General features: G+C 58.7%; 1 protein-coding gene across 6 annotated transcripts in view; it reads left to right on the top strand.

The window, feature by feature from the left end:
• Positions 1-24,370, top strand: part of ADGRB2 (adhesion G protein-coupled receptor B2) — a 33,622-nt gene extending 9,252 nt beyond the window's left edge. The window contains exons 3-30 of one of the 6 annotated variants that reach the window (XM_058678170.1): positions 8,318-8,401; positions 8,669-8,833; positions 9,971-10,135; positions 10,704-10,868; positions 10,971-11,138; positions 11,232-11,333; positions 11,467-11,573; positions 12,340-12,534; positions 12,690-12,758; positions 12,836-12,944; positions 13,221-13,548; positions 13,826-13,931; positions 14,083-14,126; positions 14,350-14,476; positions 14,839-14,942; positions 15,047-15,149; positions 15,783-15,933; positions 16,101-16,170; positions 16,511-16,577; positions 16,732-16,817; positions 17,116-17,214; positions 19,192-19,363; positions 19,677-19,772; positions 20,094-20,133; positions 20,710-21,341; positions 23,061-23,096; positions 23,343-23,438; positions 23,865-24,370. In XM_058678170.1, the coding sequence (XP_058534153.1) occupies positions 8,318-8,401; positions 8,669-8,833; positions 9,971-10,135; positions 10,704-10,868; positions 10,971-11,138; positions 11,232-11,333; positions 11,467-11,573; positions 12,340-12,534; positions 12,690-12,758; positions 12,836-12,944; positions 13,221-13,548; positions 13,826-13,931; positions 14,083-14,126; positions 14,350-14,476; positions 14,839-14,942; positions 15,047-15,149; positions 15,783-15,933; positions 16,101-16,170; positions 16,511-16,577; positions 16,732-16,817; positions 17,116-17,214; positions 19,192-19,363; positions 19,677-19,772; positions 20,094-20,133; positions 20,710-21,341; positions 23,061-23,096; positions 23,343-23,438; positions 23,865-24,050 (3,872 nt within the window). In that variant the 3' untranslated portion in view covers positions 24,051-24,370. Of the gene's footprint in view, positions 1-8,317; positions 8,402-8,668; positions 8,834-9,970; positions 10,136-10,703; positions 10,869-10,970; positions 11,139-11,231; positions 11,334-11,466; positions 11,574-12,339; positions 12,535-12,689; positions 12,759-12,835; positions 12,945-13,220; positions 13,549-13,825; positions 13,932-14,082; positions 14,127-14,349; positions 14,477-14,838; positions 14,943-15,046; positions 15,150-15,782; positions 15,934-16,100; positions 16,171-16,510; positions 16,578-16,731; positions 16,818-17,115; positions 17,215-19,191; positions 19,364-19,676; positions 19,773-20,093; positions 20,134-20,709; positions 21,342-23,060; positions 23,097-23,339; positions 23,439-23,864 lie in introns of all 6 variants that reach the window. The other 5 variants (XM_058678166.1, XM_058678180.1, XM_058678177.1 and 2 more) reach the window with 5 other exon arrangements.
• Positions 24,371-27,487: the final 3,117 nt, after the last annotated feature.

Genomic DNA, 27,487 nt, shown 5'->3' with positions numbered 1-27,487 from the left:
TGTCGAACATCGGCGGAGAGTGCCGGGCGTATATCAGGAGGTTTATGGTTCTTCCTGCATGACCACTGCTGCCTATCACTCTGCAGGGGCCTCCTCCATCCTGCTCAGCTGTGGGCAGGTTCTTTTGTCTGGCTTTCTCTGAGGTCTGTCGGCCCAGTGGTCTGCAGGGGATGGAGTAAGGCTCTGCCCTCATGGGCGGGTACCATCTGGGCAGGCTGCCATGTGGAGCACAGAGCCAGCAGCGGCCAGCTGGGCTTGGTGGAAGCCGGAAGCAAGAGTTGGTTGGTAGCTGCTGGGGATCCTTGGAGGTTGGAGGGGACTGGGGACAGGAAGGGTACTGTCGTTAGAACTTCTGCAGGGGTCTCTTGACCCTGAGGTGGGTGGTAGGGTACCTTGCTGGTACCTGGGCACGAGACCTGGGGCTGGAGCTCCCAGCTGTCCCTAGCATGACCTCTGCTCTTGCTCCTGTGCTCCTCAACCTAGCTCTGTGCACTCACTATGCAGGGCAGGCCCCGTGGGGAGTTGGCACAGGCGATGTGGCATCAGCTGTCATAAGTGGGCTCACATGGCACTCACTAGTGCTAATGTACTGGCATAGCCCCTTTCTCTGCCCTCGTAGGCAGAGGCTCTTCTGCTTTGCCACCTCCTCCCTTTTGCCCAACTTTGCTGGTACAAGAGATGCCAGGTGCACAGCTGTTTGCTCTACGTGCCCGGCTGTGGTTGAGGGCCATGGCATTGTCTGTGCCTGGTGGCCATACCACCTTTGCCCAACCCTTGGGGCTGCTGGAGCGTGGGCTGCACTTGATGCTCCCTGACAGAGTGGGAGCATGGGATGGTGGTGAATGGGGAGAGTGAGACCCCTCTGCCAGGCACTGGGGCAAGGCAGTGGCGTCCATCTTCCTGGGGATGAGGCCGAGTAAGGCAGGCTGGGTTGCTACCAGAAGAACAAAGAGGCAGGGGACTGGTGGACAGTGACCGAGCAGGGTGTCTGGGTCTGCCTCGGAGCTGAGTGCACTTGACAAGAGGGTCTGGGCGCCTGTTAATTTCACGCAAACTGCCTTTGATAGATCTCTTGTTATTTTTGGTGAGTTGAGCCATAAATTTGTGCCATCTTGCTGCTGCAATCTGTTAAGTGGGGGCAGAGGAAGAAACGGAAGATAGGCAGGAAGGAGCTGGGTAGAGGACAGGCATGTAGGCTGGCTACAAGGTGGGTCGCAGAGGCAGTGCCAGCTGCAGAGCTCCATGCCTGAGGCTGGCTGCTAGCCTGCCATGGTGCCTGCCAGTGGCTGCCCAGCCTTAAAGAAGCTCTGGCCATGGCTGTGCAGTGACATGCAGGAGAAATAGCCCCCTCGTGGGGTGCCTTCCTGCCCCCTGCCACTGCTTACCTCCTGCAGGTGCACTGTCCTGCAGTGTGATGGTGCTGCTCGCTCACCTGCCCCGTCATCAGGCTCTGTTCCATTGTGGCCATCAGGTGAACCTGGGGTCTGTTCCTGGGAGGCCACTAGGTCATCCCCCACTATGCCACTGCTGGCTGCGTGTACAGGATGCTGCCTGTACTGGCCCTTAGGATATCTGGTTCTCTGGTGTCATTTCTGTGATCCAGCCCCCAGCGCCTGCCCGGTGCTGGCCAAACTGCCCAATCTGGCATTCAAACATCACTGTGACCTCCGGCAGCGACTCCCCGTGCGACCTTTCCTCTTATCCTCCTTTCCCCTTTCAGCTGGGCTCCTCACTGCTGTCCCTGTCCCTGCCTGGATGACCCTGCACCAACATGTGGCCTTCTAAGGGCCCACCCAGAAGCTGCCTCTCACCAGCCCAGCCCAGGAAGCAGGTGGCTGTACTCCTTTCCAAAATGAGGCTTAGTGTGCTTGTTTGGCCAGCTTGCTCTGGCAGCAGGAAGGGGGACCCTGCCTGTCTGCCTGTTGGGGGCCTCCAGGTGGGTGGAGGAGAGTGCTCACAGCCCCAATCTGTGTCCTTGCTCATAGGACACAGAGCAGGACACCAGGGCTCAAAGTCCCAGCAGGGCTCATGCCCCAGCCACCCTGTTGCACATATCTTCAGGTCTTGATCAGAGCAGTTTGTCACCCAGCCTCTGGCTGGTGCTGAGCCAATGAAGTGAGAGACAAATGTACTTGGTGCCCTCTAGTGAGCCCCCAGTACCCAGTGGTGGTCAGTGCCATAGCCCTGACCCCACCTCTGTGTGCTGACTTGGCCTCATGCCCATTCAGCACCTGTCAAATGGGCAGAGCTACACCACAGACAGCGTTCATCGTGCCAGAGGACACAGCTCAGGGGTGTCAGTTTCATGTACCAGGGACCGTTGTTTGTATACTCCCCTGACAAGCAGGAGAGTGAGGGGTAGGGTGGATTCTGAACTGAGTTTTGAGGTGTGAATAGGAACTCCCTGGCCTGTGAAATTTTTCTTTGAATGGAATCCCTTTTTAAGTTTGATAGATTGCAAAGAAATTCTGTATCACATGTGGACGGGGTATCACTCATCTGAAGTAGAACATAAATAAAGACACAACGTGGCACGGTGAGATTCTCGCAAGCTGCTCTTACTTTCTCTTGGTTTGTTAGAAAGAGCAGTGATCACGTGCGGGGAGCTTCTCACAGCTGGAAGGACTGAAGGGAGGTGGCTATGTAATTTATCATCCAAACTGGGACACTTTCGAGGTTATAAAGGGGAGGAGGGAGATGTTAATTACGGCAGGTCAGGGTAGCCTAGCCCACACCCGCTGGCACGTGCTCTCCCTGATGCTGATAGACCAGAGAGGGCTCCTGATGACCTGGGTGACCTCACAGCACCTTGATGAATCAGCTGCTGCCCTGTGCTTTGGGAAACCCCACTCGGGGAAGGGCGTTTGAGGTAGGGGAGATGGCAGGTGCAAGGGTGTTCAGATGTGAAGTGTGCCAGGGGCTGGAGCTTGGGACAGGGGCGTGCCTGTGGGTCACCATCAGCGTCCTGCTGGCCCAGGTCTCCCTCGAAGGCTGCAGGAACCTGGGGGTGTCTTGTGGGGAGACAGGCTGAGCCAGATGTCGCCCCTGCTGGAGTTTCTGGCCACATGGGGGAGGTTGGGCTAAGCTGGGGGAAGAGTTGCTGCAGGGGACTGGCATCCTGGCACCATTCCCAGTGGCACTGGACTGCTGGGATAGTCTGGAAGTTTTTTTTTTTAAGATTTATTTATTTTTATTGGAAAGACAGATATACGGAGAGGAGGAGAGACAGAGAGGAAGATCCTCCATCTGCTGAATCACTCCCCAAGTGGCTGTAACTGCTGCAGCTTAGCCTATCTGAAACCAGGAGTAAGGAGCTTCCTCTGGGTCTCCCACATGGGCGCAGGGTTGCAAGGCCCTGGCCCATCCTCTACTGCCTTCCCAGGCTGCAAGTAGGGAGCTGGATGGGAAGCAGGGCCGCTGGGATATGAACTGGTACCCACATGGGACTCTCGTGCTTGCAAGGCAAGGACTTTAGCTGCTAGGCTGCTGTGCCGGGCCCGAATCTGAACGTTTCAAAGCTATGTCCTTCCCTGTGGGATGCACTGTGAGGATCAGCTGCGGAGCCCTCGGGGAGGGGAGTGGAACGTTAGAGAGCTGGGCATCAAGTGTTTGGCTTGGTACCTGCTCTGAGCTCTGGGCCAGTCTGCGGGAAAAGCCGGGTGGCCCTGGGAGGGAAGAACAGTGTGTACATGGCAGTGCTGTCTCCTTGCAGGTGCTGGGTGCAGTGGCTGTAGTTTCCAATATGAGGCTGAAAGGACTGGCAGAGTTGGGGAGGGGGATAGCAGATGCTGGGGCATCGGCACAGTGGGTGTTTCCAGGGAACCTGTGCCCACTTGTCTGCGGGTACTGGGGGGTGAGACACAGTGTGGTTGGGGTAAGGTACCCTCCCGCTGCCCCAGTAATGTGTAGTCCACGCTTACTGAATGCCTGGCTGTGCCCTTTGTGCCAGAGGGCTATGGGAGATGAGACCCATCCTCAGGATCCCAGGAGGGATGAGGCCAGAATACAACTACAGCAAGTGGCAGTGGCCTGGGACACAGAAAAGGGGGCCAGCATACCCAAAACTGCTTGTGTGGTCAGCCTAGGAAAGCTTCCTGGAGGGGGTGGCCTTTGTCATTAAGAAAGAGTTTAGCAGATTGAGACAGAGGGAAGGAGATTCCAAGGGGAGGGACCAGAATCTGCTGATGCACAGAGGGACCAGAAGGACCTGCATCTTTTGCCTGAGAGCTCTTTGTGTGCGCTGAGTTGGCCATGTCTCTTATTTCATTGAAGTCTCACAGAGCCTATGTGGTAAGAAGTGCAACCCTTATTTCCAGGTCAAGACTCTGGAGCTCAGAGAGGGAATGTGATTTGCCCAAGGGCACACAGCAAATTGGTGCAGAACTAAGAACCCACTCCCCATCCACCAGGCTCCAGCACCAGGCCCTGTCCTTCAGACCAGTGTACCCTGCTGTCTGGTGGAAGGGGTAAGCAGGGCTGGCGGAGTCAGCAGAGGCTGGGGTACGCTGGGCTCAGCAGTGGGGAGCCATGGAAGGTGGTCAGCATGACCTCCCCAAGGAGCAGGGCAGCAGGGAGTAGGTATGCCAAGATCCCACAGCGAAGGTGAGGGTCCAAGGGAAGGCAACTCTAAGGTTGCCCAGGCCAAGCTACATCTTGTTGAGGGCAGCACAGTGTAGCGATAAGAGCATGGCCTCCGAAGGTGGGCAGGTCTGGGTTCCAGTCCCACCCCAGCCTCTCTGCATTAGGGAAAAAAAACAGACTTTCAGGAGGATCAAAGAAGGTGATGTAGCATGCGCATTGCTGAACAGGTGTTACTGTACTCAAACTGTCTTGGGGTGGGGGAGGGTGTAGCCTTGAGGGAGTGGACTGCAAGCCCCAAAGACTTTGGTCTGGCAGGCCGTGGGGTTCTCTGGACAGGATACTCACCCCCTTCCTGGGCCTGCCAGTCCTTCCTGGGCCCTGCAGACTTGTCCTGTCTGGGGCTGCAGCACATTGACTACAGGCTGTGATGGTTTATGGTTTAGGTCTGTTCTGTCTCCTTCCTGGGAAAGCTGGCTGGTGCTCCAACCTGGAGGGGTACAGAGGCAAGCAATCAGTATAGGGCTTGGCTGTGTGGCCTGGGGCTTCTGCTTTACTCTTTCTGGCTCAGCCCCAGGAGGCTGGCAGAGGGATCCAAAAGCCAGACCCCAGCCAGAGGCTGACTTTTCAAACAGGGTGGAATCTGAAACTGCCAGCCCCTGTTTGGTGATGGTGTAATAGATGGTGGGTCAGCAGTGAGGGGAGGACGTGGGACAGGCAGACCAGGCTCACAGCCCTCGCGTCCCTGTTTGGTGGGTTTCCTGGATATTGGGCTGTGCGTGCAGCGTGGGTGACTGACAAGATGCTGAGACAGGTGCTGGGAGGTGGTACCACCAGATCTGCAGGGGCCCAAGGGTATCTGCTGGGTGTCTGTTGATAACTGGTGTAGGTAGGGCCTGAGGCAGTCTAGATGGACAGCCCAGGAGCCATGCCATCCAGCTTTCCTTAGCTGTGTTTTCAGTGAGGGGCTGTCACTGGGCCAAGCTGGCAACCCTTTCCAGGGACCCCTCCCCACCCTGGAGATTCTAAGAGCGGTGTGCTCAGCGGGGTACATTTCTTGGTGTTTGTGTGAGCCGCATTCTGTGCTGTGTTCACTGGGGTAGGGGTGGGACTCACGTAAGCCTCCCCCAAGGGGCTCAGGGTGGGGAGGGGGTGTAAGTCAGGAGATGGGGCCGTCTGTGATGAAGGTAGAGGAACCCATTCTGACTGGGCAGTGGGTGATAGACCTATGGAAGGCTTTTTGGGTGAGTAGTCATTTGAGGTGGGTCTTGAAGGTTGAATAGAAGTTTTCCAGGTCAAGAAACAGACATGTTTAGAGCAAATGGTGGATGATCCTGTTCTGGAGGGTTCCATGTGACAGGGGCTGCAGAGCACAGGAGAGGGTGGGGTTGGGAACTTGACTCAGGCAAGTCCATTCAGCCTTGGGGGTGTACATGCAGGGAGAAGAGGATGAGGCCTGCACGCTTTATGGGGGAAGCAGCGGCAGCTCCTGCCAGGGAGGGAGGTCAGGGAGGGAGGCCAGGCAGAGTAGCTAGAGAGGCAGAGGGGAGCCGGTCAGTTGGGGTGTTTCAAGGCAGGAAGTGTTGGCAGGGCCAGAAGCAGCCAAGGGGTCAGGCGAGATGTGCCTGCCAGGGTTCCGTGGGACTTAGCGCCAAGAAGGGCGCTGATGACTCTGTCAAGAACAGTTTCAGCTGGAAGATGTGGGTGGCAGCCAGACTGCGGCGCTTCCCCGGGGGAGGAGCTGGCGGAGCCCGGAAGTGAGTGGCAGGTGAGAAATGGGAGCAGCTGCTGGAGGCCACTCATGGCCGGTGGAGGGAAGCAGAGGGCAAGAGTGTCTCCCGGAGATGGGCGGACAGGGCCTGGAGCCATTGCAAGCCCAGGGGTGGAGGTGGAGGGGTGGTGAGGTCTTTTCAGATGGTGAAAGTGGGGTGCAGGACCAGGCAAGAGGCTGGTGTTTGTGGGGAGAGGGGCTGTGGAGAGGCTGGGAGCAGCGGAATTGGGGACAAGATGTTGGGGCTGCAATGGCATAGTTTCTGGGCAGATGGAGAAGGGGATGGCTGAGGTGGAGCCCAGAAGGCTGTGGAGGCACTTGTGTGCCCAGCAGATGTGGGCTCCGTGTTTGTCACCATGCTGTAGGCCCAGCAGGGGATTCTGGAGCAGCCTGAGATGAGTCTTGTCACCAGGCTCCTGGCTCGGGACAGCTGAGCTGGTGAGGGGTTGATGGGACTGCCAGGTGGGCTCTGCCACCTCCTTGTGGTTTCCACGAAGGTGGATCCAGGTTGAAGCTGAAGTGCAGACTGCAGGTGCTGTTCAAAGGGAGGAGGCCTGAGGGGTGCAAGGGTGGCCAGGGAGGGAGGAGAAGAGTAAGCCAGGCCATTACTTTCTTGCATGCCGGTAGAATGAAGGGCTTCCTGGCCTCCTGTGGTGGGCGGAGCAGCGGTGGTTCTTGGGGACAGGGCGACCAAGAGAATTGTTCTGCAGGGACACAGCAGGGCCAGAGCGGCAAGGAGACACACACAGGTCATGTCCACACTGTAGTCAAGACCCCGGGTCTCCTGATTCCATAGCTGGATGTCCTGGGTTGGGGATGGGCTTCAGGTTGTAAAGACGGTGGGGAAGTCTCAGAGATGCAGTGGTTCAGGCCTTGGCACAGGTGGCTGATGGGATTGAAAAAGGCCTTGAGCTGATGAGGCTGAGAGGTAGGCCGGGTGGCAGTTTTGGGCCCCCTGAATATCACCCTCCAAGCCTGGCAGGCACTGTCCCTTAGGTGCTGAGACTGAGCTGGGCAGCATGGGGAAGGATGGGCACTGCCCTCTGGGCTCTTCCAAATGCCCAGTGCCTGTCCCTTAATGACCTGGCTTTTCAGGAAGAAGAGAAGGCCAGGGTGGGAAAGGAGGACAGCCTACAGTCTGGAGGCAGCACAGGCTGAGCTAGATTCCTGGATGCTGTTCTAAACTCACCACCTGCTGAGCAGCCTCTCCAGGGGCTGGGGCACCTCTGCTCCCCCACATGTCTGTGCTCAGCCACCACCTGCCTGCAGTGAGGGGCTCCTCTCTGTGCCTAGGGTTCAGGCGGGGTCTCTAAAATGTGGGCCACACACAGCCGTCAGGGCTGCCCAGAGCTTCCTGGGAGGAAGAACCTGCCTTAGGCCCTGTGGGTCTCAAAGATGCTACATCCTGAACTGTGCTGGGGAACTAGAAATGGCCTGGAATGGGTTGAGTCCCAGGGCAGGCTTGGGGCAGAGGGCAGTGACAAAGCCATAGTGGCCCAGCTTGGTTGTCTTATCTGATCAGCCCTCAGGAGATAGCACTAGGCAGGGGACAGAGCTGGGCATCGGGCTCGCTGAGCTGTGCACCCGTGGACAAGGCACTTCCCTTCTCTACTCTTGGGTCTCCTCTCTCCCTCTCAAGGGGATTTATTTAGGAGTTAGAGACAGGCCTTGGCACAGCAGCTCTCCCAAAGTTCATTTCTGCCAGCAGCCATACCCCTCCCTGTCTGGCTGTAGCAGGAAGTAGACAAGATGGTTGCAGGCGAGTCCCGGGCAGCCTTCTGAGCCCATTTTCCATAGCTGTGAAATGGGGGTGATGGGTGAGGCCAGAATGCGATGTTCTCTCGGCATTGCCCACAGTTGCAGTTGCAGGCCCTTGAACCAAGGGCAAGCAAGGCTGCCCTCTGTGTGCCACCGTGGCAGGTGTGGGGCTGGCTGCGCTGAGCCCCTACCACCACCTCCATGTTCCAGGTGAGGAGCCAGAAGAGGAACCGAAGGTGAAAACCCAGTGGCCAAGGTCTGCTGATGAGCCTGGGCTATACATGGCACAGACAGGTAACTCGGGCCCGCATTCCTTCCTGCGTGGTGGGGCCCGACCATGTGGCGTCTGCTGGCATGTGTGTTTACCGTGTGCCCGTCTCTGTCTGTGTCCTGGAGCTCACTCATGTCTCTGTGTCACGTGGGGGCCCATGGGCAGGCCTGCCGCCCAGGGTCAGGGTAAGAGGGTCTGTCTGGTGCTGCTCCAGCCTCCCCAACCCCCAGGAGACCCAGTGCCTGGAAGGTGCCCCGCCCCGTGCCGCCGACGCTGTCCCTCTCTCGTAGGCGACCCAGCAGCTGAGGAGTGGTCCCCGTGGAGCGTGTGTTCCCTGACGTGTGGGCAGGGTCTGCAGGTGCGGACCCGCTCCTGCGTGTCCTCCCCCTATGGGACCCTGTGCAGCGGGCCCCTGCGGGAGACCCGGCCTTGCAACAATTCTGCCACCTGCCCAGGTAGGCTCGTCCTCCTCCCCGCCCCCTTTACCTGCAGGGTTAGGTCCTGCCTGGGACTGGGAGCATATGAAGCTTCCAGTGTGTCACTCCATAGATCTGCTGGTGCCCGAGCCTGTGCCAGCCCTGTGCACCATGCCAGTCCAGCACAGGGCACTGGGGGACACAAATGAGTAAGATGTGGAGCCCATACCTCTCACGCCCCTCATCCTTTTGCCCTCATCACTTGCTACATTTGCAGCGCTCTGGTCTCACCAGCTCCTCTTGCACACCCCAACCTTGCCTATTAAGCTACAGTCTCTCCTTGAAGATCCAAGGCCAGTGCCACTTCCCTTCCACACATAGTCTGCCCTGATCATCCCCACCCTCCTCCGGCTGCCCCACCCCACTGCCCTGGGAGCCTCGTGACACCCTCCTAACCTTGCACAGTGGTGCGTGCAGATACTAAGGGAGTGCATGTATCTGCACGCATGGGACACGTGATAACTGGGGGGCCGGAAAGTTCCAGCGGGGTCCTATTCCTACCCTGCCGCGACCCCCTCGGGGGCGCACCAGCTCCTGGCTGTGGATTTAGAGTAAGGCCTATTTGGGAGGGCCCTGGGTCCCTGGGGGTGTAGCAGGAGCTGGCAGGGGGCTGGGGCTAAGCTTGGTTCTAGGGTGTGAGCTCATTGGTTGTGTCAGCGTCCATGTGGAGGTGTCTGTGTGTCCACGCGTTTGCCCTAGGCCTGCCATGTTTGATTCAGGGGCTGGGATGGGGAAAGGTGGGAAAGGGTGGTGTGGGTGGAGTTTGGGTTCTTTCCTGGGTTTTCTTGTGCTCACTCCCCAGGAGGAGAAGACCTCTGCTTCCCTTCCTGGGTTGCTCCTCGTCTCCCTGTCCTTGTGTCCACAGGGGCTGGCTTGTGTGAATTAGACTAAAAGCCTGTGTCTTCCAACTTTCCTCAAAGGGTGGTGGGGAGGGGGAAGAGGGAGGGCGGAAGGGGTGGAGCTAAGAGAGATCTCCCTGGCAACAGCTCCCAGGGCAGAGCCAATAAGGAGCCGCCACAGAGCTGCGGTGCTCCCGATTGGTGGGCGGATGGGCAGCCGCCAGCAGTGGGCGGGGCCAAGGTGCGGCCCAGCCACCGGCCACGTGCTTCCTTGCAGTGCACGGCGTGTGGGAGGAGTGGGGCTCCTGGAGCCTGTGCTCCCGCAGCTGCGGGCGGGGGTCCCGGAGCCGGATGCGGACGTGCGTGCCCCCCCAGCACGGCGGCAAGGCCTGCGAGGGTCCCGAGCTGCAGACTAAGCTCTGCAGTATGGCTGCCTGCCCGGGTCAGTAGCGCCCGTGGGCTTCCAGCCGGGTGGGGGTGGGGAGACCTAGGGTGGGGAGGTAGTCAGCTAGAGTGCCCTGACTGGGGGTGGGGAAACCCTTGAACTTGGACAGAGTCCCCAGGAGTCTGGAGAGGTGAACCTGCAGCGTGGGGTGGTGACCCTCCCTTCAGCCTTCCCTGGGGGTTGGCAAACTGTGACCCCCACCGAGGAGGGCTGCTGGCCAGCGCCCCTTCTTCCAACGCCCTGGCTGCTGATAGCACTTCGGTGCTGTGGCCAGCTAAGCTGGGAGAGGACTCAGCTCTGCCGGCGCCCTGTAGCCCATGGCCAGAACCAGAGGAGTATTTGTGCCTCGGTGCACCGTGCAGTGGGGTCCTGGAGCTGGCTCGAGGCAAACAGGATGGAGCACAGGCACCACCTGCTCCCTACAGCCTCCCCTCTACCCCCCCACACCCAGCTCCCAATGGGTCTGGCCTGCCTCAGGTCCCGGTGCCCAGCAGGCCCTGTGGCCCTCCTGTGGAGCTCTTGACATCCTGCTCAACAGCCACCCCTGCTTGTATCTCCCATGCAGTGGAAGGCCAGTGGCTAGAGTGGGGTCCCTGGGGCCCATGCTCCGCATCCTGTGCCAATGGGACCCAGCAGCGCAGCCGGAGGTGCAGCGTGGCCGGCCCAGCCTGGGCCACCTGCACGGGTGCCCTCACTGACACCCGGGAATGCAGCAATCTTGAGTGCCCGGGTGAGTTCTCCGCGGAAGGGTGGCAAGGGACACAGCCCTGCTTGCTCCCCGGGGTGGGGGTGGGCCTGGGGCCGCTCATGCCCGTCCCTGTCCTGCCTGCAGCCATGGACGGCAAGTGGGGACCGTGGAATGCATGGAGCCTATGCTCCAAGACATGTGACACAGGTTGGCAGCGTCGCTTCCGCATGTGCCAGGCCTCAGGTGCGCAGGGCTACCCCTGTGAGGGCACTGGAGAGGAAGTGAAGCCCTGCAGTGAGAAAAGGTGTCCAGGTACTGCGTGCATGATGGCCCCGGGGCCGCGGAGGCGTGGAGGAGGGGCGGGCTCTGGGTGGGGTGCTGCTGAGCCCTGCCCTGCACCTGCAGCCTTCCACGAGATGTGCAGGGATGAGTATGTGATGCTGATGACATGGAAGAAGGCAGCAGCTGGCGAGATCATCTACAACAAGTGTCCACCCAATGCCTCGGGTAAAGGGCGGGGAGGCTCTCCCTGCAGGACCACACCCATGCTGCCCTCCATAAGCCTCCAGCCTGAACTGCAAAGGTTGTGGGAGAAAGCTAAGCCCCCAAGCCAAGCCCTATATCCTGTTCCCCCTGGCAGGGTCTGCCAGCCGCCGCTGTTTGCTCAGTGCCCAGGGTGTGGCATACTGGGGACTGCCCAGCTTTGCCCGCTGCATCTCCCATGAGTATCGCTACCTGTATCTGTCCGTGAGTATGCCCTACTGGGCTAGGCTCTGTGGGGGTCAGCTCAAACTCGGGTGGGTGGGGATCAGGGTGGAGAGAACTCAAGTCTCCCCCATTCCTGTGAGCTTGGACCTGTACTGTGCACACTGTCTCCTGACTCTGCCTCTCCTGGGCTGGCAAGTTCCTACCCAGACTTGAGGCCTGACTCTCGTGTACCTGCCTGTGTGCTCTGGCTGCTGCCCCGTGGGCTTCTTCCCTGGGGGCCATTGGGTGTGCAGGGTGCTCACCCAGGTGTCTGTGCACAGTGCTGGGCTGGCGGGTCCCTGGGGGAAGCGGTACAGGTGAAATCATCTTTGTGTGCCCAGTGCCCAGCCCAGGGCCTGCCGCAGGGTGAGAGTGAAGTTAGCGGAATGTGGCTGCCTTGTTTGTCTCAGGGTAACTGGATGTTGGTTGTGGGTTTGCATCTGGAGATTATGTTTGAGAGAGCAAGTGTGCGCAGGACAGTGTGCACGAGAGCATGTCCGTGACGTTCCACATGTGGGATGGGAAGGGAGCTGGGCCCATTCTGGGTTTGTCATCTTGTACCTGCCCACCTGAACACCTTCTCTCTCTGCCTTGGGGATTCTCTCTCTCTGGGGTTCTGTCTTTCCTGGACTCTGTGTCCCCTGTGAGCAGTTTTCTCTGACCCAAATGCAAGTAGTGGGTGGACGGGAGTGGAAATGGGCCAGGGTCTCATGCCCATTTCCTGGCATTTCTGTGACATGCCCCCCTCCCCTCATGTTGCCTGCAGCTGCGGGAGCACCTAGCTAAAGGGCAGCGCATGCTGGCGGGTGAGGGCATGTCACAGGTGGTACGCAGCCTGCAGGAGCTACTGGCCCGGCGTACCTACTACAGTGGGGACCTGCTCTTCTCTGTGGACATCCTGAGGAATGTCACAGACACCTTCAAGAGGGCCACTTATGTGCCCTCAGCCGATGATGTGCAGGTGCCACTCTGCCTGTGGGGGGAGGAGGGCTGAGGATGGAGAAGCTGTGAACCAAAGGGGAGGCCCAACCCCAGGAGCAGTCTGTGGGGATAGGGTAGGGTGGGCAGCCAGTATGGCTGTAGGGTGCCCCCTGACACTCCCTGCTCTGTTCTCAGCGCTTCTTCCAGGTGGTGAGCTTCATGGTGGATGCAGAGAACAAGGACAAGTGGGATGATGCTCAGCAGGTGGGGAGCCAGCCAGTGGACTTCTCCCATGCACCTCTTCCCCATCACCTGGGCCCCTGACACATCTCTGTCCGCAGGTGTCCCCTGGCTCTGTGCACCTGCTCCGTGTTGTGGAAGATTTCATCCATCTGGTGGGCGATGCCCTCAAGGCCTTCCAGAGCTCTCTGATTGTCACCGATAATTTGGGTATAAGAAGGGAGGCAGGCAGGGGCGGGGCCCCAGATTTGGACAGGGGAGCAGGGAGTGATTTGAGGATTCTTTTTCTCCTCACCTCACTGTCTTATTCTCTGGGTTCTTCCTTCCCACCATTTAATCCTGGAATTCTGGTTTTCTCTCCATATTTATTCTCCTCCCTCCATCCCTGTGTGTGCATTCCCGCTACTTCGGTGCCTGCATCTGCCTTCTTGTGTGTCTTCCCTCACCCCTGCCCACTGGGTCTGCCCACCCTCCTGCCCCCCATAGTAATCAGCATTCAACGAGAACCCATCTCTGCTGTGTCCAGTGACATCACATTTCCCATGCGGGGACGCCGGGGCATGAAGGACTGGGTGCGGCACTCGGAGGACCGCCTCTTCCTGCCCAAGGAGGTGCTCAGCCTGTCCTCTCCAGGGAAGCCAGCCACATCCGGGGCAGCGGGCAGCCCTGGCAGGGGCCGGGGCCCTGGAACCGTGCCCCCTGGCCCAGGCCATTCCCACCAGCGCCTCCTCCCAGCAGACCCTGATGAGTCATCCTATTTTGTGATCGGTGCTGTGCTTTACCGCACCATTGGCCTCATCCTGCCGCCTCCCAGGTGAGTTACCTGAGTACAGAGGTGCACCTGCCTGCTCATTCAAGGATCCCCTCCCTTGACTCTGAACAGGGGTGCTTCTCAAAGACATCCGGGCAGCTCCCAGAAGCTGTATTTTTATCTAGGAGGTGTAAGTTTCAGAATCCACCCTCCCAAAGTCTTGGGAACCCCAAGCTCAAGCTGTAGACTGTCCCTACCTTCTAGCCAAAGCAGCTTCAGGGTTCCCCACTGGGTCTGGCTGTACGCTGGCTGGAGCTGACCTGGGGACTCATCGTCCTAGGCCCCCACTGGCTGTCACGTCTCGAGTGATGACAGTGACGGTGCGGCCCCCCACCCAGCCTCCTGCGGAGCCCCTCATCACAGTGGAGCTCTCCTACATCATCAACGTGAGTAGGGGCCAGGCAGGACACCCTGGACACATCTTAACATGGGCAGCTGGTGGCCTATGGGATGGGCAAGTAGGGTGGGCTGAGTCCCTGACCTGTGTGGAGGTAGTCCCAGCATGGCCAGAACATATTCCTGTCTCTTACCTCCCAGGGTACCACGGATCCTCACTGCGCCAGCTGGGACTACTCCAGAGCGTGAGTTGAAGGGTGCAGCCCCGAGACCTACTTGTTAGAAAGGGCTCCTAGAGGGTTCCTACTTGGTCTGGGCAGAGGTGGGGGGTGAAAACACACCCTGTGGCTCCGCGTTTCCTTGGGGTGCAGCCTTTCCTTGGATTGTACCCCTCTGGGCAGTGGCTAGCACTGTGAGTACGGCTGTGGAGTTTGGCCCAGGGCTCACTCTATCTCTTCTGCACTCAAGAGATGCCAGCTCCGGGGACTGGGACACCGAGAGCTGCCAGACCCTAGAGACACAGGCAGCCCACACCCGCTGCCAGTGCCAGCACTTGTCTACCTTTGCTGTGCTGGCCCAGCCGCCCAAGGACCTGGTGAGTGGGAGAGAGGTACTGGGCCAGTCAAGAGAGAAGGCCCCTGGGTTGCCAAGGGAACTCTGTGACAGTGTGGGGAGGTATTTGGGAGAGTCTGAGTGTGTGTCTGTGCAGGTGTACCTGTGGAGTCCCATGGTCACCTGTGTGTCTAGGACACCTGCCTGGAGGGTGTGGCGGTGGATGGTTGCATGTGTGTGTGTATACCTATGTAAATGGTTGCAAGGGAAAGCATGCAGGTACCTAAGTGTGACCAGTCTGCTCTGTGCACACTGGAGTACAGTGCTGAGTGCACCAGTCTACAGGGCACAGGGAGATAGGCACCCTGCCACTGCCCACTGCCAGTGACCCACCACCTTCCCCAGACCCTGGAGCTGGCAGGCTCCCCCTCCGTGCCCCTGGTGATCGGCTGTGCAGTGTCCTGCATGGCCCTGCTCACGCTATTGGCCATCTATGCTGCCTTCTGGAGGTAGGTTAGGCACCGGGCAGGGTGGGGTGGTGGGCTGATGGGGTGCAACGATACCAGGTTGGGGGGACAGCCATTGCCATTGTTCCTACCCACTGTGCCATCAGGTTCATAAAATCTGAACGTTCCATCATCTTGCTGAACTTCTGCCTGTCCATCCTGGCATCCAACATTCTGATCCTTGTGGGCCAGTCCCGGGTGCTGAGCAAGGCAGGTGCAGGCTCCTGGGGGTGCTGGGAATGGGGGAAGGGTATCTGTGGGTGACATTGATGTGTATGTATGTGTGTATGTGCATGCACATGCATGTACATGTAAGTGTGGATGGTGGGGCAGGCGTGCGTGTTGAGTTTGTGTCCATTAGTGAACCTGTGTGTTTGCTCTGTGCCTGGGGCAGGGGAGCGTGTGTTCGGCTGGTGTCATTGGGCCTCCATGTGTCTAAGAGGCCCCCTCTGCCTCCTGCCTGAGGATGAGCTGTGCTAACTGTCCCCTGCACCCTCTGGCCTCCTCTGCACGGTGCCAGCACCACTTGTGTCAGGCATGGGGCCTGCCTGGCTGTGACGTAGCAGGTGCTCCTGTCTGTCCCCCTCTGCCAGCCTTATTGTGTGTGGGCGGCCTCTTGCCGAGAACTGCGTGCATGTCACCAGGCCCGTGTCGTGCTATGTGTGGGTGCAGGAAGGTGGGGGTGCCTGGCAGGGCTCTTATTGGGGGTGGGGTTTGGCATGGGAGGGGGGCGGCCAACCATGCGTGGCAGCGCTTGGTTGTGGGCAGGTGGGCGTGGGAAGCCTGGCACCTCCTGCCTTGGTGACTGCTCAGGGCCACTCCCTCCCGCTCCTTTTTCTGCAGGGCGTCTGCACCATGACGGCCGCCTTCCTACACTTCTTCTTCCTCTCCTCTTTTTGCTGGGTGCTCACTGAGGCCTGGCAGTCCTACCTGGCCGTTATCGGGCGGATGCGTACCCGCCTGGTTCGCAAGCGCTTCCTCTGCCTGGGCTGGGGTGAGAGGGCCCGTGCTGGCCTCTGCTCTGGGCTTGTGTGGGGAGTGGGGGTTGGCAGGGGCAATAGGCATGGCCCAGCTCTCTGGACTCTGGGGTCAGCTGGGAGGGTCTCCATGACCTGGCAGCTGTCTCACTATGGCTCTCTGTTCCCTGGCCCCCCCTCCAAGGTCTGCCTGCCCTGGTGGTGGCCGTGTCCGTCGGCTTTACCCGCACCAAAGGATACGGTACATCCAGCTAGTACGTGGGCCTCCTGTGACGGGGTGGCATCAGTGCATCTGGCTGGAGGTCCCAGTCCCTCGGGCTGACAACCTGGCCTGTGCCACTTGGCAATTTTGGGCAAATTTCTTCCCCATCTCTGGCCCAGTTTCCTTGTTAAAGGGGGTGCTGGGATTGGATAACATTCCAAGAACCTTATAGCTGGGAAGTCATTCTGATGTTCTTGACCTGTGCTGGAGGGGACACTGAGGCCGGGCAGGAGCCAGTGGCTCACGCTTGTTCATGGCAGCCTGGGAGGACTGAGGGGCGGTACTGGGGGGTAAGGGACGTGTCTGAGGACCCCTCTTCTCCCCCACTCCAGCTGCTGGCTTTCCCTTGAGGGCGGCCTGCTCTATGCCTTTGTTGGCCCAGCGGCTGTCATTGTCCTGGTAGGTGTCTGCTGCTCATGATTCTGTCCATCGCCCTACCTGCTCCCGGGGTTCTGGCTTTCCCCGTTCCCTGGGTGAGGGTGGTGGGTGGGATATCATTGCCAGGAGCACACGCGGTGATCCTGTCTCCTTCCTCAACCCCTGGGGCCCCCAGGTGAACATGCTCATCGGAATCATAGTCTTCAACAAGCTCATGGCACGTGATGGTATCTCCGACAAATCCAAGAAACAGAGGGCCGGGTAAGGGGAGAATCTCTGTGATGCAGCCTTCCAGGGGGTGGTTGTGCAGGGAGGGAGGCCCATGGGTGCTGGGAGACTCAGGGCCTGGCCAGGCCTTCCCGACCTTGGTGCCTCAAGGGTGCAGCCAACATGCGCACCCAAGAGCTCAGCGGCAGCCCCTCGCCCACCCTAACCCAAGCTCTCTTTCTCTCATCTGCCCTCCCCATCCCACTCCACTTGGGGCTTATTCGGCCTCTGTCCCCCCTGCCCGGCTTCCCATGTGTTTCTCCCTTCTCCCGTGTCTGTGCTGTCCCCCGAGGTCGGAGCGGTGCCCCTGGGCCGGCCTGCTCCTCCCCTGCTCAGCGTGTGGAGTGGTCCCCAGCCCCCTGCTCAGCTCAGCCTCGGCCAGGAACGCCATGTTAGTCATGTCCCCTGGGAGTGGGGAGCGGTGGGGACAAGGGAGGGACAGAATTGGGGGCAGTGTCTGTGGTTGGGGGCGGGGAGGGAGAGCAGCCCAGTGCCCCTAGTGCTTGCCCTGCCTCGTCAGCTACCACACGCTCACAAGGGCTCAGTGAGGAGGTGGCAGAGGGCCATGGGGTCTGGATATCTGTGCCTCCTGTAGGTGCTGTGTTCCCGTGCCCACCTTTTCCCCATCCCCCGCTCCTGGCTAATGTTCGTCCAGGAACAGCCACAGACTCCTCCTCCTCCTCAGTGTCCCATACCCACACTCCTAGTCCCCTAGAATTTCTGAGCAATAGAACCTTACAATTAGAGTGATGGGATCTTGGAATAAGACAATTGGAAGCCGAGGCTGTTCGAATGAGTGAGTCATAGCTGTGTCATAGGACTTGGGGTTTCAGAGGCACAGACTCTCAGCATCAGTGAGTGAGAGTCACAGAGGCAGGGTATCATTGCACTGACTGTGCCCTCTGAAGCCACTGGGAATCCCATTATCCCAGCTGCACATGAGCAGAACGAAGCCCCTCCCCCTGGGGGGCTCCCTTACCTGCCTCATCTTGCACGCCTCCAGGGGCAGGGAGCCTGCTGCCACCAGAGGCAGCTGGCACCCTCACCCTGAAGCTTGAGTGGCAGCAAGCTCCCACCAAGCGGGGTGGTGGCTGCCGGGGACCCTGCCTGTTGAACCAGCAGTTAATGGCACGGGCATTATGGTCGGCCAGCTCGGGTCTGTGTCCCAGTTCTTCTCTGCCCAGCTGGGCGCACTCCAGTCTCCTCATCTGTAAATTGGGATAATAATCCCTATGCCTGTTGGCTGGAGTTGTTTGGCCATCTGAAATAATGTATGTAAAGTGTGGAGCGGAAGGCCTGGCAGCGCATCGGTAGTTAATCAATGGTGGCTCTTATTACTGTGATTAAACCCTCTCCCCGTCTGAGCTCCACCCCCGGGGCTGCACAGTTCACTGCGCCCAGCCCCTGTCAGGCTAAACGGCCCCGAAGCATTCTCGTGGGACTGGGCTTGGCCCTCTGCCCATGTCTCTGCCTCATTATCCCCCAGCCATCACTGCAGAGCTAGGCCTGACTCGCCCACTGGGGTTGGGTGTGGCATCTGGCCCTATGGGGCGTAGTGGCCTTGTCCTTCCCAGACTCACACACAGCTGATGTTGTGGGACAAGACAAACCTGGACACCAGGGCCCACCTGCTTTTTTCTGCCCTGCTCTCCCATAGCGAGGGGACTGGAGATATGCTGATTTGCAAGCCGCCCCCTACCCTGACCCCAGCTTGTACCCCAGCTGCAATTCCTCCACCTGGGGCTCTGAGCAGCTCCTGGGAGCTTGGCATCTCCTTGGAGGAACTGGGGAGGAGCCTGCTCGGCGGGCCCAAGCCCCTCCCCACCTCCCCTGGGCTCTGTGCTCTGCATCCTCCGCACACTCTGCCTGTGTAATCTTTCTGTCTGTCTTGTGTTCTTTCTCTCCATGGCTGTTGCCTCTGTGTTCCCCCCCTCCTTGGCCTACCCAATTAGACTCTGGGGAGGCGGCCCAGACCCGTGTCTTTCTGCTGAGCTCCCCAGGTGAATGTGTGCAAGTTTGGAGCTGAAAGTGCAGCCTCTGCCTGTGTCTGCCGCCTCTGCTCTCCCCGACCCTTCCTTCCCACCTTCTGTGTCCCCTGATGTCGCCTCTGGCTCTAGCTCATGCTGGCTACATCCCTGCGGCCTTCCTCCCCCGCACTGGGCCCAGCCCTGGCCCCATGGTGTTCTGCTCTGCTGAGTCTCTGTTCTGTTTCTCCACCTCTTGCTCCTCAGCCCCGCTCCCCTTCTCTGCCTGGGATCACAGCCGGTGCAGCTTCAGGGTCCCCCACTAAGTGTAGGTTGAGGCGTCCTCCGTCTCCCACAAACCTGGAGTGTCTCCCTGATGAGCCTTGGGCCCCTGTCCCCCTCAGGGCCTCCCTCTGGAGCTCGTGTGTGGTGCTGCCCTTGCTGGCGCTCACCTGGATGTCCGCCGTCCTGGCCATGACGGACCGCCGCTCCGTCCTCTTCCAGGCCCTCTTCGCTGTCTTCAACTCTGCACAGGGCTTTGTCATCACGGCCGTGCACTGCTTCCTGCGCCGAGAGGTGGGCTGGGTGGGCCACACCTGCAGGCTGTGCTAGGGGTCGAAGCCCTGCCCAGGGCAGCCTATAGTGGGGTTGCTGACAGCTTGGTGGGCGGGAGGTGGGGAATAGGGAAAGGAGGCAGGGATTGGCAACTCTAGCCAAGCCTTTCCCTTGGCCTCTTGGCTTTTTGGACCTCCTTCATCCCTCTGGTCCTGCTGTTGTCTCACCTTCCCTCAAGCTGTGCCTGTCTCCTGCCCCACTTGCCTGGGTGTCTAGGATGGGTGATGGGGATGCCTTTTGGGGGCATCAGGCTAGCAGACACCACTGCCGCCAGGTCCAGGATGTAGTGAAGTGCCAGATGGGCGCATGTCGGGCCGATGAGAGTGAGGACTCCCCTGACTCATGTAAGAACGGGCAGCTACAGATCCTGGTGAGTGTGGAGGCCAGGGCAGGGCCTGGGCGGATTCTGGGCACTGCACCTCCACATCCTCCTGCCCCAGGCCACTTGCCTGTTCCCTCCCACTGGGGAGGAAACAGAGCGAGTAATTCAGGTTCAGCCGCTGACAGCTGGGTGGCACTGGACAAGTCCTTCCCCCTTTACTCCCAGGGTCCAGGCTGGACCAGGCAGGTGCTGTGGGCAGTGCCACTCACAAGCACGCTGAGCAGAGCTGGGTGGGAGGGTCCAGAGTCCCTTTCCCTCCTGTACATGATCCCTCCTCTGCCCACCCTCTCTTTCTCTCTCCGCCTATAGTCAGACTTTGAAAAGGATGTGGATCTGGCTTGTCAAACAGGTGAGTGTGCTGGCCAGAGCTGAGAATGGACCCAAGGTGGGCAGGAAGTGGGATGGGTAAGCCCGTGCTAGGAGGCCTGCTGGTGGTCAGCTTTGTGGTCAGACAACCCTGAGCCAGAGGTGTGGCTCTGAGGGCCACTTGCTGTGTGATACAGGGACACCATGTTCCCTCTCTGGCCTTTAGTAACCCCATGGTGGGAAGGGTGAATTGGGGACTGGCAAGAATGTTGCCAGCACATGTTAACTGTCAAGTTATCATTGCATTTCCGTTATTCTTACCAGAATCTTCCTGATTCTGTGTGCTAGGGATTCACTGCTCCAGGAGGGGGAGAAACTAAGGCCTTTGACAGCTTTGGGCTGTGGGGTTAGAAGTCAAGACCTGCACCAAGGCACTATAGGAGCTGGGCCTTGGTTTTGGTTCTTGCCTTGTCGTGGACCCTTGGGTCATTTGCCAACTTAACCCTTCTGGCATGCAAGTGAGGGCCAGCCACCCGGGACTGTGTCCTCCCTGGTCCCCACTCGGGCACGCAGCCCAAGGCTCCTCTTTCATGAGACTCATGCCCATCCTCACCCTCAGTTCTGTTCAAAGAAGTCAACACTTGCAACCCGTCTACCATCACCGGCACACTCTCCCGCCTGTCCCTGGATGAGGACGAGGAGCCTAAGTCCTGCCTCGTGGGTCCTGAGGGTGGCCTCAGCTTCTCGCCGCTGCCGGGGAATATCCTGATGCCCATGGCCGCCTCGCCAGGCCTCGGGGAGCCACCGCCCCCGCAGGAGACCAACCCTGTGTACATGTGTGGGGAGGGCGGTCTGCGGCCGCTGGACCTCACGTGGCTACGGCCTGCTGATCCAGGCTCTGAGGGGGACTACATGGTGCTGCCCCGGCGGACTTTGAGCCTGCAACCTGGTGGTGGCAGTGGCGGTGGTGGCGGCGGGGGTGGCGAGGATGCCCCCAGAACCCGGCCTGAGGGGACCCCCCGGCGGGCTGCCAAGACCGTGGCTCACACTGAAGGCTACCCCAGTTTCCTGTCTGTGGACCACTCGGGCCTGGGGCTGGGCCCTGCCTATGGGTCTCTGCAGAACCCCTATGGGATGAGCTTCCAACCACCACCAACGCCCAGTGCCCGCCAAGTGCCCGAGCCGGGGGAGCGCAGCCGGACAATGCCGCGCACCGTGCCTGGATCCACCATGAAGCTGGGCTCCCTGGAGGTGAGGGACCAGAGGGCACAGGGAAGGAGAGAGGGCTGCCGCTGCCGTGTGCCCAAGACTGGCTGAGCCACAAGCTGCAACCGAGTAGGTTCAGCAAGCAATCTTCTTAGAGCAGCGTCCTAGTTGAGTCCCTGGGAGTGTAGACGCAAGTGGTCTTGGGCTTCAGGCATGGAGTGTGTTCATCTTAGGTCACTTGCACTTACTTTGGCACCTCCTTGGGGTATGACCGTTAGGAACACAGGCAGGTGCTTGCTTGCTGTCTTGTTGAGGAAGCCACAGCCCAGGGCTGCTGGTCACTGGGAGGCCTGGAGCACCTCCCTTGGTCTGTCTGAGTCTCAGTTTCCTTGGGTGGAAAGTGAGGAACCCTGTGGTCCCTTGCTAGGATTGTTTCCAGGGCGTTAAGTGAGTGATGGAGAGCATTCATGTGTGTGTGGAGCGAGTAGGAAGTCTGGTTAACTAGGAGTTGCTGCTGCTTTGTCCCAGAAATAGCTGCAGGTGTTCTGATCATTGCCCTTCACCTCCAACCCCATCTGAGATGGAAGTGCCTGTGTATCCCGACCCGTGTGGATTCTGTGGCTGTTCTGTCTTCTACTTGTTCTCCTTTGGACCTGCTGCTGCAGCAGATCACTGGGAAGAACCCATTGGTAGTGGCCCATGGTGGCATATTCTAGAACTCTAGGTGGATGGTGGGGCTGTGCATCATGATAAAGGGGGCCAGAGTCAGAGCTCAGGCATAGCCATTGGCTCTTGTTCAGCCTCACAAGCCTGCTCCCATCCTCCGCACAGAGAAAATCAAGTTAGCAGTGAGAGGATTTGCAAATTCAGATTTTCTCCAAAAATGTTTCTTGAACATTTGGTGCCTGCTCCCATTGCAGATGGTCAAACAGGAAGGTGTAACAAAGACAGACAATCTGACACTTGCGTTGGAGAGGGGCACGCTGAGCATCATGGCAGGCTTTGTTCTGTGGACACCTGCCCGTGGTTGGGCCACCAGGGAGGAGCACCGAGGGTGGGCCCATTGAGTGGGAGGTAGTGAGGCTTGTGGCTGTGTTCACAGAGATCAAGGATGATGTCTGGAATCATGTGGACAAGGGGCAGTAGAGGCTGAGGAGTGGGGCCATGGAGGGTAGGGGGAACTGTTCCAGTGGCATGTATGGTGCCGATGGAGGGTGGGCTGCCAGAGCACAGGGCAGGGCCCCCAGCAACCACCTGGGATGCAGAGGACACCTACAGGTCAAGGCCAGGAGGGATGCTGCAGGGCCTCACATGGCAAAGCCCGGGCAGGGCCCTGGAGGAGGAGTGGGAGAGGGGTGGAAGGAGGGTCTGGAGAGCATTTCGGGGCATGGGCTGGTGGTGGGGAGCATGCCAAGGCCAGACAGGGACGTGCCCAGGGTGCAGGGGATGAGCGTGGCTCTACAATCTGTGAGGGAATGTGGCCCAGCCACACTGGAAGTTTGTCCTGTGACATATGAGCTGTGTCACACACAGGTGTCATCGTGTGCACTCCCACAGGCTTCTGCCCAGAGGTTCCGCTTGTGTGTGCCCATTCTGGGCATCAGTCTTGTTTGCCCAACTCCAAGGGCTATCTCCTAAGGACTCCCTAGACCTGGGCCTGGGCTAGGAGCAGGTGCAGCAGCCAGGGAATGGCTTTCTTGTCTGGAAAATCCTTGCCTTTGGTAAGAAGCTTTTCTCTCTTTTGCTGCTCCCACTCTTCCCTAGCGCAAGAAGTTACGATATTCAGACCTGGACTTTGAGGTAAGCTCTCTGGGGGTGGGATGTGAAGCATGTTTGGTTAGTCCCTGGACAGTCCACTCTTATAGGCAGCCCAGGCCATGCCACTGAACCTGTGGATTCCCTGGGCCCTTCTTCCCATCCTCTCTGCCCAAGCCCCTAGCCCCAGGAGGGCCAGCGGCAGGCAGTGTTGCTCAGTGCCCCAGGAGGGTGGGAGGATGGCAGGCTCCCCAGGGGCCCAGTCCTCTGACGCCCTGTGGCTCCCAGAAGGTGATGCACACGCGGAAACGGCACTCGGAACTCTACCATGAGCTGAACCAGAAGTTCCACACTTTTGACCGCTACCGCAGTCAGTCCTCAGCCAAGGTGAGGGCTCCCCCTGTGACCACATTGCCCTTATTCCTAGGGTCCAACCTGGGCTGCCACAGGGTGGTCTTTGTCCCTGTGGGCCGGGAAGAGGGGCTGCTGAAGGATACTTTCCCTTCCTGTGTGACACCCTGAGTCTGATTTGCCAGGAGTCAGCCTTGTAGCTCACTCAACCACCAAGGCTATGTGGGAGTTGGGGAGGATCCTGTGTGCAGTGAGCATTTCTGGGCCTGCTGGGAGGGTGGGCACACAGACATGGTCCTGCCACAGTTCTGGAGCCAAAAGGGCCTGTACTCTAACTCTGCTTTCCTTGGCTGTATAATTTTGGGCATTCCTGGCTTTCCCTGGAACTCTTCAGTTTGCACTACTGTGCAATGGGTAGAAGGTACTGACCCATTTCCATGACCTCTTACACTTCCTCCACAGGAGAAGCCCAGCCCCGGGGAGCATCCAGGCCTGGCCCCACAGCGGCGACATCAGAGCTGGAGCACCTTTAAATCCATGACCTTGGGCTCGCTGCCCCCCAAGCCCCGAGAACGACTAGCCCTGCACCGGGCAGCAGCCTGGGAGCCCACGGAACCGCCAGATGGCGACTTCCAGACAGAAGTGTGAGTGCCACGCTGGACTGCCCACTGCATATAAATATATATATCTCTCTATTTTCACACTCTGCTTTGGAACTGCCTAGGAGCCAGCGCCCCCCTCCCCTCTCCCGGGGGCTGGGCAAGAGGTGCAGAGGACTCAGGTGGGCTGGGGTAGGGGGCAGACACGGCATGGCTGGGCAGGGGCGGTGGAGGGGAGGCCAGGACCCCTCCATGTTTATCAGAGGCACCCCTGCCGCTGGAGCCTGTCTTTGCCCCAGCCTGTCTGTCCCTGTCCCGGGCTGGGGAGGGGGGAGGGAACTTTGTGGGGAATAAACTTCACTCTATGGACTTGGCCACTGAGCTGTTTCCTTTCATCGTGAAAGTCCAGCCCTGGGTTGCTCCTTGCCTTGGTCCCAACATTGTGTGTTGGGGTTGGGCCAGCCCTGGGCGCCTGGGTTCTGACCTCATCTTTGCCCCTGGCTCCCCTACCTGGGCTGGGAAAAAGCAAATTGGAAACCTAAGGTGGCAACTCTTAGCAGCTGGCCTTGCCCAGTGGCTTTGGTAGTCACAGTTGTCGCTGACTGGACCTCAGGAGCCAGGCTGCTTGGGCAGAATTGGGGCAGAGCTTAAAGAGGTCGGTTCCTCATCTGGGGCGTCCCCATGAGGATGGCACCAATCCATGTGTGTAAAGAATGCAGCAAGCACCTGAGCCAAAGGAAGGGCTGTAGACCTATGGTCCCTGGCACCTGATCTCCTACTCAGAGCTTCTCAGGCAAGATCTCTGTTCCTTCCAGCAACCCTCTGGAAGCTGTTCAGTTGTCTGTTTTGTGCACCGGGAAATGAAGCCGGAGATGGGAAGTGACTTGCTCAATCAGAGGCTGAGCTGGAATTTGAACTCTGTGACTGCAAGGAGCTGGGTTGCGGTAGAGTCTCATGTTCAGGGTCAGGGACTCAGCGCCAGGGCTCCAGTAAGTGGACCCTGGTTCAGCTCTTGGTCACCTAGGAGGAGAGCCACAGGGCAGCATGTGAAGATCCCTGGCATGGCCCAGGTGGCTCTTCTGTGTGGGCAGCAATGTAGAACTGCTGCTGGCTGGCTTGTTTAGGAGCACAGGTGCCTCTGGGGGCCCCTCCAGCTGCTCCTAGACCTACCCAAGGCCCTTGGAGAGCTGGAGGAGGGGCAGGAGCCAGGGGAGCCTGGGTGGAGGTGAAGTTAAAAAGAGACTGATCTCTTGGGGCAGGGAGTGTCCCAGCTGATGGAGGAGGTGAAGGAAGGGTGGTGGCCCTTTCAGGGTGTGGCGGGTCTTAAAGACACAGGCTTCCTCTGGGGACTCTCTGAGTCCAGCCTGCAGGGGTGTGAGCAGAGGCCTGTGGCACCTGGACACCTGCGGCTCCCCTCCTTCCCCCACTGCTAGCAACCCCGCACAGTAGTATGCCAAGTACTGGCTCGTGTACCAGCTCATGTTATGCTTCAAGGCAAGTGTGTGAGTCTCCCAGTTTACAGATGAGGAAATGGAGGCTCCAGTGGGCCATGACATTTCCGGACACTAACCACACTGGGACTTAAGGATCAGAGTGACAGAAGCCGACCCCAGCCAGCTGAGGCCAGGAGAACTCTGTGTGTTTAGAGAGTAGGCTGCGGCAAGGAGGCCAAGGTGCGGGGCTGGCCTTGGGTGAAAGGCCCTGGGCTCCCAGAGCTGCCTGCTCTTCCCCCTAAGCTTGCTCTCTCTGCTGATTTTTTTAAGGGGTTTCCCTTCCCCTGGGGACCAGCAGCCTTCCTCCTCCACTCCTGTCACTTCTTCCTGCCTCCAGAGGGGAAGAGACTAGATTTTTTGAATTCTGATTGGAAAACCCAAAGGAAAGAAGGAGTTTTATTGGCCCCAGGCCGATGAAGGTGACAGGGCAGTATAATTGACAGTGCCTGCAGGAGCTACAGGGGAGAGGGAGCAGGTCTTCCTAAAGGAGGACTATTCTTAGGCCAGGGTCCACAGACACAACCAGTCTTTCTGGTCTTGACCAACAGACCTTACCTTACACCCCAGCCTAGCCCTACCTGAAGGCCTTGATATCTTTTTCTCTGCCCTTGGTGCTGCTGTCAGCGCCAGGCTCCACCTGCCACCACTTCTGGAGCTCCCTGGGGCTGAGCTGTGAAGTACCTTCCTCCTTTGCCCCTTGTTGACTTGGCCTAGTCACCAGCAGGGGACACTGGTGGCCTTGAGACCCTCTAATTCTGGGGGCAGAGGCCAGGCTTCTGTAACGTTGGGTGTTGTGTCCCTACCTGCCCTTCACTGCCTGCTGTTCCAGGCATTGGCTGTCTGATGTGGGTTTCCTTATCTGTAAGAGGACTTTGCCTGATACCCTTCCATTTGGGTTCATTTCCAATCTCCTGCCGTTTCTCTCCTGGACTTGTCCTTCTCAGTCCATCTCCTTGTTTTCTCTGTATCCAGTCTCCAATTCTTCATCCACGTGGCGTAAGTGTGAACCTGGCGAAATACAGATCCGGCAAGGCCTCTGCCCTGTCCAGCCAGCTTCTGGGAATCCTAACATTAACCTAAAAGGCAAATGGCTTGGTGACATGGCCCCAGGCTTCATTCCTGCCATCTCTCACTTCCTTGCCTGTACACTGGCATTCCTCCTGCCTACAGCTCCTTCCTAGGCAAGCAGACTGACCAGCACCTCTATCCTTCCTGGTCCAGCTCAGAGGACTGTCCCTGAACCCCTGGCCTGGCAATCAGCATTTGCTGGGTACACACACCCCTTAGCACGCCCTGTCTCTGCCTGCCACACTGACCATGCAGCCTGCCTGTCAGCTGTGCCTTCTTGGTTCAGGTGTGTGTGTTGAGCCAAGGTCCATTGGGAACCATGTCTCTGTGGATCTTCACTGAGTGAAAATGACATGTATGATCTCATTGGTCTCTTCACCTGCAACACAGGATTGATCATGATAATCCCTACCCTGTCTTCCTCATGGAGTGGCTGGGCCCTCTGAGGAGTCACAGGAGCACTTTGCGGACATTATCGAGCCATGTCCCATTGATTCCTTCACAGGCCTCCAGGCTAGCCTGGGGAGCCAAGCTAGAGGCCACCCTGGCTGCTGTCCAGGGTGCTGAAAAGAATGTGTCCTTCCTGCCAGAGGGGAGAGACAAGACAGAGGCCCCTGGGACACTTAACCTGCCACCTGTCCTTGCCTTTCAGAGTAGGCTGGGGTAGGGAGGAGCAGTTCTTGTGTGTGCAGAGGCTGTCCAATAAAAATGCAGTGAAACTATGTATGATTTATGTTTTTCTAGAAATCATAAAGCTGTTAAAAGGAGAAATGAATTTTAGTAATATATTTAACCCAATATGTGTGAAGAAATGAGCATTTGGACAATCAATATGAAGAATTCCCAAAGTGGTTTACATTTCTTTGTTCATACTAAATCTTTGGAATCTAGAGTGTGTTTTAGACTCAGCCATATCTCAGTTTGG

This window comes from Ochotona princeps, chromosome 2, assembly GCF_030435755.1.
Source record: "Ochotona princeps isolate mOchPri1 chromosome 2, mOchPri1.hap1, whole genome shotgun sequence".
In the NCBI taxonomy this organism is placed as follows: Eukaryota; Metazoa; Chordata; class Mammalia; order Lagomorpha; family Ochotonidae; genus Ochotona; species Ochotona princeps.
Note: the sequence above shows the minus strand (reverse complement) of the source record. Positions and strands in the feature narration are given on the sequence as shown.